We start from the raw sequence: 20,052 nt of genomic DNA on the forward strand, positions 1-20,052 counted from the left end.
AGAAGCCGGCTGTCCCACAGCTGTTATGTCATCGAACCTTTTATGTAAGGAGTTGACACTGTCGTGTAAAACCTTCCACATATCCATCCACTCTGGTGTCGACCCCGCAGGGGGTGACATCACATTTATCGGCACCTGCTCCGCCTCCACATAAGCCTCCTCATCAAACATGTCGACACAGCCGTACCGACACACCGCACACACACAGGGAATGCTCTGACTGAGGACAGGACCCCACAAAGTCCTTTGGGGAGACAGAGAGAGAGTATGCCAGCACACACCACAGCGCTATATAATCAGGGATTTACACTAACACAAAGTGATTTTTCCTATAGCAGCTATACAATACAGTTTGCGCCTAAATTTAGTGCCCCCTCTCTCTTTTTTACCCTTTGAGCCTGGAAACTGCAGGGGAGAGCCTGGGGAGTTGTCTTCCAGCGGAGCTGTGAAGAGGAAATGGCGCCAGTGTGCTGAGGGAGATAGCCCCGCCCCCTTCTCGGCGGACTTCTCCCGCTCTTTATATTTATATTATGGCGGGGGATTTTTGCACATATATATAGTTTATTAGACTATATTATGTGCTGTTCGCCATGTAAGGTACTCTAATTGCAGCCCAGGGCGCCCCCCCCAGCGCCCTGCACCCATCAGTGACCGGAGTATGTGGTGTGCATAGGGAGCAATGGCACACAGCTGCAGTGCTGTGCGCTACCTTAATGAAGGTTCTGGCTCTGCAAGGGGGACAGCGGCGCGGCTCCGGGACCGGACGACCGAGGCTGGGCCTGTGTTCGATCCCTCTGGAGCTAATGGTGTCCAGTAGCCTAGAAGCCCAAGCTAGCTGCAAGCAGGTAGGTTCGCTTCTCTCCCCTAAGTCCCTCGTAGCAGTGAGTCTGTTGCCAGCAGATCTCACTGAAAATAAAAAACCTAAAAAATACTTTCTTTACTAGAAGCTCAGGAGAGCCCCTAGTGTGCAACCAGCTCGAGCCGGGCACAGATTCTAACTGAGGTCTGGAGGAGGGGCATAGAGGGAGGAGCCAGTGCACACCAGATATAGGGGCAGATGTATTAACCTGGAAAAAGCATAAGGAAGTGATAAACCAGTGATATGTGCAAGGTGATAAAGGCACCAGCCAATCAGCTCCAATATGTAAAATAACAGTTAGGAGCTAATTGGCTGGTGCCTTTATCACCTTGCACATATCACTGGTTTATCACTTCCTTATGCCTTCTCCAGGTTAATACATCTGCCCCATAGTACCTAATCTTTCTTTTAAGAGTGCCCAGTCTCCTGCGGAGCCAGTCTATTCCCCATGGTCCTTACGGAGTACCCAGCATCCACTAGGATGTCAGAGAAATAAATTAATTATGCCCTCTGAATCTGTACACCAAGTGCTACAATGTAGCAGCCACAGCTCTTTTCCAATACAAGATCTGTTGTTCTCCGTATACAGACTCAGACACAATATACAGTACAAGTGTCGCATATAATCAGCACAGTCTCCTGCTGTGTCCTAGTCGCATTACATTGCAACTAAGATGCATTTTTGGCAAAAAAATTACGCCCAATGCTATCAACCTCGCCACTCACAGTGTGGCATACTGGAGCTAGATGTACGAGGACAAGTGTATATTATATTGAAACATACAGTAGGCCTATAAAGTAAAGGAAGTATAGTTATATTAAGTGGTAGTTACCAGTTTTCATTTTAAAAACAGAAAAAAAATCTGTAAATTTTGTGCTACGTATAACCTTGCATCAATAGAATGCTAAGTGTTCTGGCTGTAACACAGCTCAGCTAATTCAAATAAAAACGAATAAAAGCCCCTTTATACAAGCATATTCTGCCCCATCTGCCAAATGGACACATTCCTTATAGCACCATAACTGGGCATGAACAGTGACTGCAGAGTGAGAGATCACAGTTATTGGCTGTGCTGAGCAGGGGGGGGGGGGGGAGGGAGATGTGTGCTGAGCGGTCTGTGTTAAGATCGCTCAGCACACCTCTCTCCCATCAGTACCCCCTTTAAGGGAGGTATCCTATTAGCAGCGGTACTTTACAGCTATTAATAGGATTGCCAGGGGCTGCCCTATTAGCCCGGATGCAGGCGCCCGAAGCATAATCCCCAATAAGCAGCCTGCCGAAACCGTGATAACACCTAGGATCAAGGACTCATCCCCGATCCCATGCGATCGCAAGTCCAATTTCGGCAGTTACAAACGGCCTCTAATTGGATACCGCGATAATGAAAATAGGTAATTGATCGCAGTATCTGGTCCTTTTTAACAGCAGAAATAGCATTGAGAATAATAGGATACTGCCCTAAGTCAACATCAAATCAATAGATATTAAATGTAGAATGAATGATCTGCCATGGTTTTAAAACAATAGAAATAACTTCTGGACAATTAGGTCTAAAACAAGCAGAATAACAGCATGATGGGCATTTAAATGGCTGGCACACTGCATTTCAAACTAACTTGCCACAGAGTAAAAATTATAGAACAGATATCTACAGATTTCTATACCATGTCACATGTGTCCATGAGTATATCAATTATCTTTTTTCTATTTATACAATAATGGGATAATAGGTAACAACCATAAATGACAGAAGAGGGCTAATGTGATGAAAAGGTTTCCCTGAGAGCACATCTAACTTATATGCAGCGTTGAATTCCTGGTGACTACTTCCATTCTGCAGACAATGCTATTTTTATGGTACAACAAATTTACAGTCATTGTGGAACATGCAGAAATGGTACAATTCCAAATGTTATTGCTGCAGACTACCAAGTACCCGGATGGATTTTTGGATGTTCAACATCACAGTCACTGGAAATAGAATAAAATGCAGTACTTGTAAGTGGCATCTTTATGAGCAGATCAATATATAACCTATTTCTGAGTACCTCAACATCCAGGACACTGCGGGGCTGAGCTTGGCAGAGCATGCTAAGCAGCTGCAGAATTAACTCTTCAACATACTGGAGAGCATCTTCGGCTGATGAGAGGTTGGGATGGACCTGTACTTGAACCTGTAGGGATTAAAATAATAAAGTCAATGATTAAGCAGAATCGGAGCAAGATTTTAATTATGGAAAGGGCAAGGTGCAGTGCATTGTCCAAGCAAACAATCTTACATTTTATGTTCTAAATTCTTTAAAAAATTAAAATAGGATTTTGGTTACCTACCGGTAAATCCTTTTCTCGCAGTCCGTAGAGGATGCTGGGGTCCACATTAGTACCATGGGGTATAGACGGGTCCACTAGGAGCCACTGGCACTTTAAGAGTTTGAGAGTGTGGGCTGGCTCCTCCCTCTATGCCCCTCCTACCAGACTCAGTCTAGAAACTGTGACCGAGGATACGGACATCTTCGAGAGAAGGATTTAACACAGATAGTGGCGAGATTCATACCAGCTCACACATACGAGGCACATCAAGCCAACTAGCTTGAAAAACTCAGCAACTGCTGAAACATTACTTACCAAGTAATAATGCAGTACATAACTAAACAAAGTCGTACTGAACCAGATAACCGTTGAAGGAAAACAAAGCGCTGGGCGGGCACCCAGCATCCTCTACGGACTACGAGAAAAGGATTTACCGGTAGGTAACCAAAATCCTATTTTCTCTTACGTCCTAGAGGATGCTGGGGTCCATATTAGTACCATGGGGATGTAACAAAGCTCCCAGAATGGGAGGGAGAGCGCGGAGGTTCCTGCAGAACTGATTGGCTGAACTTCAGACCATCAGAGGCCAAAGTATCGAACTTGTAAAACTTTGCAAACGTGTTCGACCCCGACCAAGTTGCCGCTCGGCAAAGTTGTAACGCCGAGACACCCCGGGCAGCCGCCCAGGAAGACCCCACCTTACGAGTAGAGTGGGCCTTAACAGATTTTGGACACGGCAGTCCTGCCGTAGAAAAAGCATGCTGGATAGTGAATCTAATCCAGCGAGAAATAGTCTGCTTTGAAGCAGGACACCCAATTTTCTTGTGATCATACAGGACAAACAAAGAGTCCAATTTCCTGTGACGAGCAGTCCTCATTACATAGATTCTCAAAGCCCTCACAACATCCAAGGACTTTGACGAAATTGAGGAGTCAGTAGCCACTGGCACCACAATAGGTTGGTTGATATGAAATGCCGACACAACCTTCGGAAGAAACTGCTGACGTGTCCTGAGCTCAGCTCTATCTTCATGGAAGATCAACTAAGGGCTTTTACAAGACAAAGCCCCCAATTTTGACACACGTCTAGCAGAAGCTAAGACCAACAAAGTGACAGCCTTCCATGTAAGAAATTTGACCTCAACCTCCTGTAGAGGCTCAAACCAGTCCGACTGGAGAAACTGCAACACCACGTTAAGGTCCCATGGCTCCGTAGGCGGTACAAAGGGAGGTTGAATGTGCAGAACTCCCTTCAAAAAGGTATGAACCTCAGTGGAGGGCAGCCAATTGTTTCTGGAAAAAAATGGACAGGGACGAAATCTGGACCTTCAAAGATCCCAACCTCAGGCCCATATCCACACCTGCTTGCAGGAAAAGGAGGAAACGTTCCAGTTGAAAGTCCACCATAGGAAACTTCTTGGACTCACACCAAGAGACATATTTCTTCCAAATACGATGGTAATGCTTAGACGTTACCACTTTCCTAGCCTGTATCAGGGTAGGAATGAACTTCTTCAGAATGCCCTTCTGAGCAAGTATCAGGCGCTCAACCTCCATGCCGTCAAACGTAGCCGCGGTAAGTCTTGATAAGCGAATGGCCCCTGATGCAGCAGGTCCTCCCGAAGAAGAGGCCTCGGCTCTTCCTGCAAGAGATTCAGAAGGTCCGCGTACCAAGCCCGCCTTGGCCAGTCTGGAGCAATAAGGATTGCTTGAACTCTTGTTCTCCTTACGAGCTTTAGAACTCTTGGAATGAGTGGAAGTGGTGGAAACACGTACACTAACTGGAACACCCACGGAGACACCAGGGCGTCCACTGCCACTGCTTGTGGGTCCCTCGACCTGGAACAATAGCGTTGAAGCTTCTTGTTAAGACGAGAGGCCATCATGTCTATTTGGGGTAACCCCCAAAGGTCTGTTATTTCCTTGAACAACTCGGTATGAAGACCCCATTCCCCTGGATGGAGATCGTGTCTGCTGAGTAAGTCTGCTTCCCAGATGTCCAGTCCCGGAATGAAGATTGCCGAGAGCGCCAACACGTCTTTCTGCCCAGAGGATTATTCTCGTCACCTCTGACATTGCCGCTCTGCTCTTCGTGCCGCCCTGTCGGTTTATGTAAGCCACCGTCGTTACATTGTACGACTGTACTTGAATGGCCCGATCTCTCAGAAGATGGGCCGCCTGAAGAATACCATTGTAGACGGCTCTTAGTTCCAGGAGGTTGATCGGCAGGCCGGCTTCAAGACTTGAACACCTTCCTTGGAAGGTTTCCCCTTGAGTGACTGGTCCCCAGCCCCGAAGGCTCGCATCCGTGGTTAGAAGGACCCAGTCCTGAATCCCGAACATGCGGTCCTACAGAAGTTGAGGCAACTGGAGACACCAGAGGAGTGAAACCCTGCCCTTTGGCAAAAGACGAATTCTCTGGTGCATGTGGAGATGAGATCCTGACCACTTGTCCAGGAGATCCAGTTGGAAGGCCCGGGCATGGAACCTCCCGTACTGGAGAGCCTCGTAAGAGGCCACCATCTTTCCCAAAAGGCGAATGCATTCATGAACCAACACCCGGGCTGGCTTCAGGACATCCTGGACCATTGTTTGTATCACCAACGCCTTTTCCTGCAGAAGAAACACCCTCTGCACTTCTGTGTCGAGGATCATCCCCAGAAAAGACATGCTCTGGGTTGGTTCCAAATGTGATTTTGCAAAAGGTTCAGAATCCAACCGTGGACTCTGAGTAGGTCGGTTGTGAGAACAATGGACTGCAACAGCTTCTCCTTGGATGATGCCTTTATCAGCAGATCGTCCTGATATGGAATGATGTTCACCCTTTGTTTGCTGAGGAGAATCATCATCATCATCTCTGCCATCACCTTGGTGAACACCCTCGGTGTTGTTGAGAGGCTAAATGGCAGGGCCTGGAACTGGAAATGACAGTCCAGTAATGCGAAACTGAGATAAGCCTGATGCGGCAGCCCAATCGGAATGTGGAGGTACGCATCCTTGATATCCAGGGATACCAGAAATTCCCCCTCTTCCAAACCTGATATCACCGCCCGGAGAGACTCCATTTTGAAATTGAACTCTTTTAGAAAGGGGTTCAGTGATTTTAGGTTCAGAATGGGCCTGATCGAACCATCCGGTTTTGGAACCACGAAAAGGTTCGAATAGTAACCTGTGGTTTGTAAATGAGGAGGAACTGGCACAATGACCTGTGCCTCCACCAACTTCTGGACAGCCTCTTGTAGGACAGTGCTGTCTGCCAGTAGAACTGACAAGCCTGATTTGAAAAAATCGGTGAGGGAGATTCTGAAATGCCAGCCTGTATCCCTGGGACACAATATCTATCACCCAGGGATCCAGGCCGGATGATACCCTGACGTGACTGAACTGTCCGAGTCTCACTCCCACTGGCCCCACCTCCAGGCTGCACAGTCCACCGTCTTGCGAAGGACTTTGGCGTACCTGAAACAGGCTTTTGTTCCCGGGAACCTGCAGCAGCAGGTTTCTTGGATTTAACTCGACCACCCCTAAAGAAGGTATTGGACGGTTTGTCCTTTCTAACCTTGTTAGGCCAAAAGGACTGTGATGCTGATGAAGAGAAGGATTTCTTCGGAGCAGGTGCAGCTGAGGGAAGAAACGAAGGCTTACCCGCTGTAGCAGTGGATATCCATGCATCCAAAGCTTCCCCAAAGAGAGCCTGACCTGTGTAGGGTAGGGACTCCACACTTCTCCTGGATTCCGCGCTGGCCGACCACTGGCGCAGCCACAGTCCTCGATGAGCTTGAAACAGACATGGAAGAGATTCCCGCAGCCATGGAACCCAGGTCTTTCATGGATTCTACCATAAAACCGGCTGAATTGTGAACGTTATGCAGAACAATTCAACATCACCCTTATCCATTGTATCCAAATCCTCAAGTAAGGTGCCTGACCAATTTACTTTAGTTATTGCAATCCATGCACTAGCAATAGTGGGACGTAATATTACCCCCGAAAGCGGTGTACATTGATTTAAGTGTATTATCAATTTTACAATCAACCGGCTCCTTTAAGGTGGTAGAGCCCGTAACAGGTAAAACCACGTTTTCTTTTGAGAGTCTGGACACAGATGCGTCAACAATTAGCGGGTTTTCCCATTTTCTTCTATTCTCCTCAGGGAAAAGAAACGCCACCTGGATCCTTTTAGGGATCTGGAATTTTTTCTCCGGGTTTTCCCATGCTTTCTCAAATATAGCATTTAATTCCTTTGACACAGGGAAGGTTAGCAAGGCTTTCTTATTTTCAGTGAAAAAAAGCCTCCTCAACCTGCTCAGGTGTGGTATCATTAATATTCAACACATCCCTGATAGCCTCTATCATCAATTGCACCCCCTTTGCAAGATAGGCAGACCCCGCACCACATCCCCATTACCGTCTGTGGTGTCAGAATCAGTATCCGTGTCATCCTGCATGACATGAACAAGCGCACGTTTGTGGGGGTATATAGCGTAGCGTCCTGAGGTACCAAAATCGGGCCATACTGCCATAGAGTTCTGTAAATACCTGGGTTGCAGATTCATTACTTGCAACCATGTCTAAAATCTGAGAAATTCAAGATTTGATAGAGGAAAACCACTCAGGAACCAGTGCTATCCTGATTACAGTGAGTGGGATCATCTTGGGAGTTCACATCCTCTGCAGCATATGACACCATATCCCTGGACATAGCTAAAGGAGACCACCAAACACTCCACACACACACAGGGGAGGGAGATAGAGTTCCCCCCCAAGAATGGCAGAGAGACGCAGAAATTGGAGCCAACCCACACACAGAGCTTCGAACCAAAGGGAGACCCCTTGTCACTGCTGACTGTGCACCTTAATAGGATACACAGTCGTATTGCAGCCTCCCCCCTTCTACAACCCCTTGGTACCAATTACAGATAGCTGGAGTTGCTGTGGAGGGACCTGTTTCTCCTGAACAGCGCTGTGCAGGCAGGAAAATGGCGCTGAACGCTGCTAGGTCCGCTCTGAGGAGAAGCTCCGCCCCCAAAATGTCGCTGTCTTCCCGCTCTTCCACTGATTATACTGGCCTGAGGATTGAGTGCTGGCTGAGATCAGAGGACCCCGACAGGCTTTGGGGACAGTGTAGGGTGCCCCTCACAGTGCCGCACCATGTACCGCTGAGCCTCCCGGAGCGCAGTTAATACTGCGCTCCTACCCTGCTGCCGACATCTACACACTGACCCCCCCCCCGCTTGCTGGGGGGGGGGGGGTGTCTCACTCGCCACCGATTCTTCAGCTCTGTAAGGGGGTGGCGGCATGCTGCTGGGTGAGTGATCCCCTGCAGCGGGGAGCGATCTGACCCCTCAGGAGCTCAGTGTCCTGTCAGCGGAGTAGGTGGCACAGACCCTGCAGGGCGGACAATACCCCCCCCCCCCCCCCCCCCTAGTCCCACAAAGCAGGGAGGCTGTTGCACGCAGCCTCCCTGTAAAATAATAAACTCTGAAATAAACTTTTCTAGGGAAACTCTGGAGAGCTCCCCTAGCTGTGACCGGCTCCTCCGGGCACATTTTCTAAACTGAGTCTGGTGGGAGGGGCATAGAGGGAGGAGCCAGCCCACACTCTCAAACTCCCAATGGCTCCTGGTGGACCAGTCTGTACCCCATGGTACTAATGTGGACCCCAGCATTCTCTAGGACGTAAGAGAAAATATGTAATTATGATAACAAGTAACAATGGGAAAGAATGGATTCAAATAAATCCTTAAGTACAGTATATAAAAAGCACCAACCGACATGCTGTATCGAGCCAAACAAGATACACTATCTTCCTTCTATACAGTATGTGCAAGTAATTGCAATGGTACCATGACATCCCAGCGCACTCTGAGATGCTGCAAAAGCTAACAATGTCCTTATACCAACAGATTCTGAAAACGGAATAAATAGACAGAGCATAGAAAACTTTCAAGACAAACCAACAGTGTACACCACAACTAACAATCTAGTGAAACGGGAAGCGATTGATAAACCTGAACTGCATTCACATATTACAGCTTTTAAACCGGAGATTTGTTGGTTTTGTTTTTTAACCCTATTTAAAATGTGTACTTAAAGATATGGGGAAATCAATTATTTTGTGGGTGCGCTGTACCCGAGGAAGCAATTACAATTATTGCTCAGATCATGCGAAACTACAGCAGTCGCCCATAATTTCTGCTCACACTCTCCTGAGGTGGCGAGCAGAAACGTGTGAAAAGTCCACCCATACACGTGCCACAGGGACTGACGTCAGAGATAAGCGGGCAAATCAAAATGCTGCCCAGCTGTGTCATCAGGATGACACTTCAACTGGTAAGTGTATACCTGAATCCAGGGTTGGACCGGACCACAGGGGCACAGAGGAAATACGGTATATTCTCTTCAGTGCATTGCTATTATTAATCTGGTACATTATCATGATGCACTAGCAGTATTTACTATATAGATTTATCAAGAAGCCCAGATCATAAACTCTGTAAAAGGTTAGCCAAGCCTCTGGAGAATGGCCACACCCCTAAACATGGGCCCCTACCACTGCATTCCCCTGGTGGGCACTTCATGTCCCAGTCTGACGCTGCCTGAATCTGCCCCTCATTTTGTGCATCGTCAAGTCGACTAGGTGTGTACCCAGCATTGGACTGTACAGCCTGGGTAAAACCTAAATGCGTTTGTAATTGGTGTTTTGCCTTTAGAGGTTAAATTATGTATTAAAACGAGAAGCCATTCAAAACAATTGGTAGCACGCAAGCAGAGGAGCACTTTGGCTTTGCTGGATACAAACAGGCTGTCCACGTTGTTGGGGTAAAAGGGCAAGATAGTTTAATATGGGGTTGGGGTCGGGTGACTAGCGGTCGAGATCCCAGCAGTCAGCATACAGATGCCGGGATCCCGGCCACCAGGATGCTAGCAGGGGGCGAGCGCAACGAAGCCTCTTGCGGGCTCGCTGCGATCTCCACAGGTTCTTTTCCCAATTTATGGGGGTTGCAAACACCCACGAGTTTGAATATCCCTGGACCCCCTGCCGGTATTCTGGCGGCCGGGATCTCGGGGTCGGTATGCTGACCGCCTGGATCCCGACTGTCGGTCACCTGGCTACATCCCTTTATATACTGTAGCTTCTGTGTGGAGTATTAACTGAAATGTTTTTTTCTGTGTGTTAAGTGCAGATCAGGATGGTCATTCCTTATTTATATTCCTAAATGACCATTAGGCAATTACAACAGTAAAAGGTGAGAAATGTCTTATAACACAGACACAATCCTGTAATTGAGTATCTGAGTATATATTTATGACTGTATAGGTGTACACTTAAACTAATTAGATATTCAGGGGGCAATTAAATTGTTTTATCACGCCCAATCTTCCATCTAATTCCGCGCTGACCGCACCTAACCCAGACTCAAGTGCTAGGTGCAACCTTGAGCGTGATGCTTGGGAGCCCAAACAGGTAGTTTTCAGAACCTTTCTGCTCACAAGGCACGAGCTGAAATGTGTCTCCTCACGGCTGATCGCACCCGAACAACAACTGATTTGCTCCATCGGGCAACATCTGCTGGGGAAAACAGTTGAACAAATACTTGTCTCAGCTGAATGCAAGCCCTAAGAAACTTGCTGAATAGCAAATCTTGCAATGACAGTACTTTATGAAAAACACTGCCATACTCTTAAATTATAGTGAATAATATTCGTGGGAAGAGTTTGGGTTTCATATTAAATAATATTAAAGAGGAACACGTTTGGATGTCAGGACGGGATCAGTACGAAATCCCGCCGGTCGGAATACCGACACCGGAATCCCGACCGGCACAATCCCTACAGGGGGGCGAGCGCAACGCAGCCCTTTGTGGGCTCGCTATGCTCGGCACACTAATTTATTCTCCCTCTATGGGTGTCGTGGACACTCACAGAGGGAGAATATGTCGGGATTGTGCCGTTCGGAATTCCGGTGTCGGTATTCCGACCGCCGGGATTCCGTCGGGCGGGATCTTGACCGCATCCCCGTCAGGACATATGATCAAGTAATAAGTGTGTTCTTAAAATAGCATTAGACACTCTATTTTGAAACAACAAAATATAGATAGATTTCAGGATGATGCATACACTTAAAATAAAATAGTTTAACAGTTTAAGCCAGACTGTTTAGTGAACCTGCTCTGCAAATCTGCATTTTCAGCTAGAAATAAATTATGACACTTTTTAGATTAACTTTTTTCAAATTGTCTCCACTACCAGATTTTGCTTCCCAAGTGTATTGAAGTGATAAGCAAATGAGGAGGGTTATTCAGCAGGAATTTGAATTGTTTAAATAACATAATTGAAACAGCCACTACTGCTTTGTGGGAAAAAGGTGCTACAATTCCTCATTTATATATATTAGGCTAAAAAAGTGCCGACATTTCAGCTGAATACACAAATGGCCAAGCAGCCATACTAGCCAAAACCTTCCTAGGCAAATTCAGTTTACGTGATTCATTTGAGAGATTGAAACATCATGGCATAAAAAGGATTATAGCAGACATCTTTCACTAAAGCCCATGAGCCCTCCTTCTAATTCCTCTCTAACTCTATCCTCACACCCACCTTGTCTCCTTGCCAGCTGACCCCTTTGGTGTTCTATATCTGCTCCAATGAAACTTACATTCTAACACACACACACACACACACTTGCAAATCCACCCCCCTTTATTGGTTACTGGGTTAATTTGTCAGTAGCCAAATCCCCTAAAAGCGAGTTTTTTGGATTGTGGCAGGAAGCTGTAGCACCAGGAGGAAACTTACGTACACAAACGCCACACATACAGGGCCCGCAATGGAATAGAACCCATCACATCAGTTGTTTCCAACAGCAAATGTCAACCACTGTGTGACTGTGACAGTGAATGTTACAGATTTCCCTACCCGAGATTAAGCCCTATACCCCAAGTCCCCGCCCCTTCATTAGTATATTCCTTTCCTGTCACAGAGGAGCATTGCAGGTGCAGTACAGTCTGGAGCTCCACAGACAGATCCTCCCACTGAAGAGGTAAGTGCCAGTGGAGGTGTAAAAATATTTTAATGTTATCACGGGGGTGGTTTATTTGTTTTTAATACTGCCTGTGGTGGTGGTGGAGGAGTAAAGTTTTGTGTTTGTGGGTGGGTGGGGATTCATATTATCATGTTATGTGTGGGCCACTGATGTTCTCTGCATTATATGGCAGTCACTACAGCGCACTCTATATTATATGACGAGTACTGTAGTGCTCCCTGCATTATATGGCAGTCGCTGCAGTGCTCCTCACATTATATATTGGTCACTGAAATGCTCTCTATATAATATAGCGGTACTACGAAAACCCACTTAATTGGCTACCTACCCCTTCAACTTTGTGTTGCCTTCCTTCAGTGGGAGCCTAACATTTCATTCCCCCTGTGGGCGTTCATGCCCCAGTATGACACTGATCATAGGGGGTCATTCCGAGTTGATCGTAGCTGTGCTAAATTTAGCACAGCTACGATCATCTTCCCTGACATGCGGAGGGAAGACCAGCGGCGATGCTTTTGTATTTTAGGCGTAACTCCCGGCCAGCGCAGCTCCTGCGGCTGGCCGTGAGTTGTTTGGCGCCGCCGCGGCCCGCCCTCCCCAACGGTCCGGCCACACCTGCGCTGGCTGGACCGCGCCGCCGCCCAGCCTCCTCCCGCCCAGCCACCGCCTCTGTCTCAGAGGCGATCGCTAGGCAGCAACGATTGCCATGCGCCCTTCCAACCCGTTCGCTGCGACAAACTGCAGTGAGTGATCGGGTCGGAATGACCCCCATAATCATCATTTCCATACCAGGTTGTCAAATTTCACCATCACTGTCAATAACACTTTCAAATTACTCATCAGGACTAACGCCTCACTACTTCCCACCTTTTTATTAAGTGTATGTGTAAAACAAGTTACAAAAGTGGATTTCAAAATGCCTGTGTGGCAACGATTAAACCTGCATTAATATGCAAGTGCAGAACGTTTCAGATCATCATATAAATGGCAGTAAGCGTGTGGCATGATCATAAAACTCACTCTAACTGTGGCTTCCAAGTGTTCCTGCTTATCTCCGCTGCCCAACTGCATCTCACAGCCCCACTTTTCAGCAATGAGACAAACAGTGAACCAGGAACAAACGGCTGCAGAGTTGTACAGAATGGTGTGCACGGTGTAGTTTCTCCCACTACCTGGGAATGCAGCTTTAAGTGACAAGTAAGCTAAATTGGTAACTGCCTCATGGTTTATGTTTGATAGGCAACACTAACAAATGCAGTTTGCACATCCCTGTGTGTGGTTTTTATGGTTACAACGGTCTTCTTACAAAAGAACATATGACCAGCTTCAGTTCCAGGAATGCTATTTTGCCCTCTCATTGGTCTCCTCAGTAAACCAGGAAATACGTGCTTTGAAAGCAAAATTCTACTACAATAGGCTTATCTCTAGAAACAGTTTAATGCTTTTGCAGACAGTTGTTCTATGACTCAGGCACCGAAAAATTTGGATTTTGGTTACCTTCCGGTAAATCCTTTTCTCGTAGTCCATAGAGGATGCTGGGGTCCACATTAGTACCATGGGGTGTAGACAGGTCCACCAGGAGCCACTGGCACTTTAAGAGTTTGAGAGTGTGGGCTGGCTCCTCCCTCTATGGCCCTCCTACCAGACTCAGTCTAGAAACTGTGCCCGAGGAGACGGACATCTTCGAGAGAAGGATTATACACAGAGTGGTGAGATTCATACCAGCTCACACATACAAAGCACATCAAGCTAACTAGCTTGAAAAACTCAGCAACTGCTGAAACATTACTTACCAAGTAACAATGCAGTACATAACTAAACAAAGTTGTACTGAACCAGAGAACGGTTGCAGGAAAACGAACAGCTGGGCGGGCACCCAGCATCCTCTACGGACTACGAGAAAAGGATTTACCGGTAGGTAACCAAAATCCTATTTTCTCTTACGTCATAGAGGATGCTGGGGTCCACATTAGTACCATGGGGATGTACCAAACCCCCCAGAACGGGAGGGAGAGAGAGCGCGTAGGCTCCTGCAGAACTGACTGACTGAACTTCAGATCATCAGAGGCCAAAGTATCGAACTTGTAGAACTTAGCAAACGTGTTCGACCCAGACCAAGTTGCCGCTCGGCAAAGTTGTAACGCCGAGACACCCCGGAAAGCCGCCCGGGAAGACCCCACCTTACGAGTAGAGTGGGCCTTAACAGATTTTGGATACGGCATTCCTGCCGATGAATAAGCATGCTGTATAGTGAATCTAATCCAACGAGATATAGTCTGCTTTAAAGCAGGACACCCAATTTTCTTGGACTCTTACAGTACAAACAAAGAGTCCGATTTCCTGTGACGATCAGTCCTCTTCACATAGATTCTCAAAGCCCTCACAACATCCAAGACTTTGACGAAACTGAGGAGTCAGTAGCCACTGGCACCACAATAGGTTGGTTAATATGAAATGCCGACACAACCTTTGGAAGAAACTGCTGACGTGTCCGGAGCTCAGCTCTATCTTCGTGGAATATCAAGTAAGGGCTTTTACAGGACAAAGCCCCAAATTCTGACACACACCTAGCAGAAGCTAAGGCCAACAACGTGGCAGCCTTCCATGTAAGAAATCTGACCTCAACCTCGTGTAGAAACTCAAACCAGTCTGACGGGAGGAACTGCAACACCACGTTAAAGGTCCCAAGGCGCCGTAGGCGGTACAAAGGGAGGTTCAATGTGCAGAACTCCCTTCAAAAAGGTCTGAACCTTAGGGAGGGCAGCCAATTGTTTCTGGAAGAAAATGGACAGGGCCGAAATCTGGACCTTCACAAATCCCAACCTCAGGCCCATATCCACACCTGCTTGCAGGAAGAGGAGGAAATGTTCCAGTTGAAACTCCACCGTAGGAAACTTCTTGGACTCGTACCAAGAGACATATTTCTTCCAAATATGATGGTAATGCTTAGACGTTACCCCTTTCCTAGCCTGTATCAGGGTAGGAATGAACTTCTTCGGAATGCCCTTCCAAGCAAGTATCAGGCACTCAACTTCCATGCCGTCAAACGTAGCTGCAGCAAGTCTTGATAGGGGAACGGCCCCTGCTGCAGCAGGTCCTCTCGTAGAGGAAGAGGCCTCTGCGCTTCCTGCAAGAGATTCAGAAGGTCCGCGTACCAAGCCCGCCTTGGCCAGTCTGGAGCAATGTTCTCCTTACGAGCTTTAGAACTCTTGGAATGAGTGGAAGTGGTGGAAACACGTACACCGACTGGAACATCCACGGAAACACCAGGGCGTCCACTGCCACTGCTTGTGGGTCCCTCGACCTGGAACAATAGCGTTGAAGCTAATTGTTGAGACAAGAGGCCATCATATCTATTTGGGGTAACCCGCAAAGGTCTGCTATTTCCTTGAACACCTCCGGATGGAGACCCCACTCCCCTGGATGGAGATAGTGTCTGCTGAGGAAGTCTGCTTCCCAGCTGTCCAATACCGGAATTAAGATTTCTAAGAGCGCTAACGCGTGTCTTTCTGCCCAGAGGATGATTCTTGTCACCTCTTACATTGCCGCTCTGCGTTCCGCCCTGTCTGTTTATGTAAGACACCGTCGTTACATTGTCCAACTGTAGTGGAATGGCCCGATCTCTCAGAAAATGGGCCGCCTGAAGAAGACCGTCGTAGACGGCTCTTCGTTCCAGGAGGTTGATCAGCAGGCCGGCTTCCAGACTTGACCACCTTCCTTGGAAGGTTTCCCCTTGAGTGACTGCGCCCCAGCCCCGAAGACTCGCATCCGTGGTTAGAAGGACCCAGTCCTGAATCCCGAACCTGCGGCCGTCCAGGAGGTGAGGCAATTGGAGCCACCAGAGGAGTGAAATCCTGGCCTTTGGCGACAGACTAATTCTCTGGTGCATGTGGAGATAAGATCCTGACCACTTGTCCAGGAGATCCAGTTGGAAGGCCCGAGCATGGAACCTCCCGTACTGGAGAGCCTCGTAAGAGGCCACCATCTTTCCCAAAAGGTGAATGCTTTTATGAACCGACACCCGGGCTGGCTTCACCTTTTCCTACAGAAGAAACACCCTCTGCACTTCTGTGTCGAGAATCATCCCCAGAAAAGACAACCTCTGGGTTGGTTCCAAATGTGATTTTGGAAGGTTCAGAATCCAACCGTGGAGTCTGAGTAGGTGGGTTGTGAGAACAATGGACTGCAACAGCTTCTCCTTGGACGATGCCTTTATCAGCAGATCGTCCAGATATGGAATGATGTTCACCCATTGTTTACGGAGGAGAATCATCATCTCTGCCATCACCTTGGTGAACACCCTCTGTGTTGCCGAGAGGCCGAATGGCACGGCCTGGAACTGGAAATGACAGTCCAGTAATGCGAAACGGAGATAAGCCTGATGCGGTAGCCAAATCGGAGTGTGGGGGTACGCATCCTTGATATCCAGGGTTACCAGGAATTCCCCCTCTTCCAAACCTTATATCACCGCCCGGAGAGACTCCATTTTGAACTTGAACTCCTTTAGAAAGGGGTTCAGTGATTTTAGGTTTAGAATGGGCCTGACCGAACCATCCGGTTTCGGTACCACGAGAAGGTTCGAATAGTAACCTGTGGTTTGCAAATGAGGAGGAACTGGTACAATGACCTGTGCCTCCACCAACTTCTGGACAGCCTCTTGTAGGACAGTCCTGTCTGCCAGTAGAACTGGCAAGCCTGATTTGAAAAATCGCTGAGGAGGGAGATTCTGAAATTCCAGCCTCTATCCCTGGGACACAATATCAATCACACAGGGATCCAGGCCGGACGATACGCAGACGTGACTGAACTGTCTGAGTCCACCTTGCGGAGGACTTTGGCGTACCTGAAACAGGCTTTTGTTCATGAGAACCTGCAGCAGCAGGTTTCTTGGATTTAACTCGACCTCCCCAAAAAAGGTATTGGACGGTTCGGCCTTTCTAGGCTTGTGAGGCTGCAAGAACTGTGATGCTGATGAAGAGAAGGATTTCTTCGGAGCAGGTGCAGCTGAGGGAAGAAATGGAGACTTACCCACTGTAGCCGTGGATATCCACGCATCCAAAGCTTCCCCAAAGAGAGCCTGACCTGTGTAGGGTAGGGACTCCACACTTTTCCTGGATTCCGCGTCGGCCGACCACTGGCGTAGCCACAATCCCAGACGAGCTGAAACAGACACGCAAGAGATTCCCGCAGCCATGGAACCCAGGTCTTTCATGGATTCTACCATAAAACCTGCTGAATCGTGAATGTTACGCAAAAACAATTCAACATCACCCTTATCCATCGTATCCAAATCCTCAAGTGAGGTGCCTGACCAATTTACTATAGCTTTTGCAATCCATGCACTAGTGGGACGTAATATGGCCCCCGAAGCGGTGTACATTGATTTAAGTGTATTATCAATTTTACGATCAGCCGGCTCCTTTAAGGCAGTAGATCCCGGTACAGGTAAAACCACCTTTTTTGAGAGTGGACACAGATGCGTCAACAATTGGCGGGCTATCCTGCTCAGGGAAAGAGAACGCCACCTGGACCCTTTTAGGGATCTGGAATTTTTTCTCCGGGTTTTCCCATGCTTTCTCAAATATAGCATCTAATTCCTTTGACGCAGGGAAGGTTAGCGAGGCCTTCTTCTTTTCAGTGAAAAAAGCCTCCTATACCTGCTCAGGTGTGGTATCATTAATATTCAACACATCCTTGATAGCCTCTATCATCAATTGCACCCCCTTTGCAAAAGAGGCAGACCCCCGCAACACATCCCCATTACAGTCTGTGGTGTCAGAATCTGTATCTGTGTCAGCTTGCATGACATGAAAAAGAGCACGCTTGTGGGGGTATATAGCGGAGCGTCCTGAGGTACCAGTATCGGGCCATAGAGTTCTGTAATACCTGGGTTGCAGATTCATTACTTGCAACCCTGTCTGAAATCTGAGAAAACCAAGATTTGATAGAGGAAAACCACTCGGGTTCCCTTGCTGGAATCTGTGCTAAACCAGTGCTATCCTGATTACATGGAATGGGATCATCCTGGGAGGACATATCCTCCACAGCATATGACACAGTGTCCCTGGACATAGCTAAAGGAGACCACCAAACACACACAGGGGAGGGAGACAGAGTTCACCCCCCCCCCCCAAGAACGGCAAGAGAGACACGGAGATTGGAGACAACCCACACACAGCGCTTCTAACCAAAGGGAGACCCCTTGTCAGCGCTGACTGTGCACCTTAATAGGATACACAGTCGTATTGCAGCCTCCCCCCCTTCTACAACCCTCTGGTACCGTGAGAGATAGCTGGAGTTGCTGTGGAGGGACCTTCTTGCTCCTGATCAGCGCTGTGCAGGCAGGAAAATGGCGCTGAATGCTGCTGGGTCCGCTCTGAGGAGAAGCTCCGACCCCATAATGGTGCTGTCTTCCCGCTCTTCCACTGATTATACTGGCCTAAGGATTGAGTGCTGGCTGAGATCCGAGGACCCCGACAGGCTTTGGGACCAGTGTAGGGTGTAGCGCTGGCTCAGGACGCCCCTCACAGCGTCGCACCATGTACCGCTGAGCCTCCCGGAGCGCAGTTAATACTGCGCTCCTACCCAGCTGCCGCCTTCTTCACACCGACCCGCCGCTTGCTAGGGGGGTCGGTGTCTCACTCGCCACCGATTCTTCAGCTCTGTAAGGGGGTGGCAGCATGCTTCTGGGGCGAGCGATCCCCTGCGGCGGGGAGCGATCTGACCCCTCAGGAGCTCAGTGTCCTGTCAGCGGAGATAGTGGCTCAGACCCCGCAGGACGGACACTACTCCCCCACCCCCTTAGTCCCAAGAAGCAGAGAGGCTGTTGCACGCAGCCTCCCTGTAAAATAATAAACTCCAAATAAAACTTTTCTAGGGAAACTCTGGAGAGCTCACCTAGCTGTGACCGGTTCATCCGGGCACATTTTCTAAACTGAGTCTGGTGGGAGGGGCATAGAGGGAGGAGCCAGCCCACACTCTCAAACTCTTAAAGTGCCAATGGCTCCTGGTGGACCCGTCTATACCCCATGGTACTAATGTGGACCCCAGCATCCTCTAGGACGTAAGAGAAATAAGAAAACATATTTGCCTTGGTTTGTCATTGCTTTTAGCTTAATAGCTTACATATATTTGTCATTTTTAATGTTACTATAGTAAGCAGTTTCTTGCTATTTCCAAATCAACATTGTAATCTGCCAGATACAAAGTTCATTGAAAGCTTGCAATAACTTTGTATATTTTGTTTAGCCATTAAAGAGGGACCCCTAAACGATTGTTTTATTGGCATAAGCGTCCCACTCTTTCAGGGTAATGGGATGAAAATAGGAAAGTGGTGTTTGTTGTATTCTCAGTTTAGTACGTACATAGATACAAATGTTTAAGTTATTCCCAGCAGCACCCAGTCACCTGGTCGACAGTTACCATGTTGATACCCCAATGTTGACACTACAAAGTCAACATAATTCAACATGTCGATATGCACCAAGTCGACATCCTCAGAATGTCAACATGTTCACAACGTCAACATCTGAAATGTTTACAAACGAAAGGTCAACAATCTCAGAATGCCAATGGTTAGTGTTATGCACTGCCAAGAGGGTTAGGGCCTGAAGTACTAAGGGGTATATGCAATTGCGGTCGAATTCCCGAAATTGGCGAAAAACGGGACTATATCGCCCAAAAAAAAAATTCGTCAATGCAATTCAGTACTTTCCGTCAAAAAAACGGACTTTCAAAATTCGACTTTTTGAAATTCGACTTTTGTCAAATTCGACTTTTCTGCAATGATACAAGTGCTGCAATTCGACCAAAGTATATTCAATTGAAGTTTGGAAATTCG

The 20,052-nt window shown here is 47.8% G+C and overlaps 1 protein-coding gene across 1 annotated transcript in view; it reads right to left on the reverse strand.

The window, feature by feature from the left end:
* The window catches only part of SOS1 (SOS Ras/Rac guanine nucleotide exchange factor 1), a 487,602-nt gene that overhangs the window by 285,136 nt on the left and 182,414 nt on the right, over positions 1 to 20,052 (reverse strand). Inside the window, exon 2 of the mRNA XM_063918018.1 lies at positions 2,909 to 3,034. Within this exon, the coding sequence (XP_063774088.1) occupies positions 2,909 to 3,034 (126 nt within the window). The remainder of the gene's footprint in view (positions 1 to 2,908; positions 3,035 to 20,052) is intronic.

Source organism: Pseudophryne corroboree, chromosome 4 (genome assembly GCF_028390025.1).
Source record: "Pseudophryne corroboree isolate aPseCor3 chromosome 4, aPseCor3.hap2, whole genome shotgun sequence".
In the NCBI taxonomy this organism is placed as follows: domain Eukaryota; kingdom Metazoa; phylum Chordata; class Amphibia; order Anura; family Myobatrachidae; genus Pseudophryne; species Pseudophryne corroboree.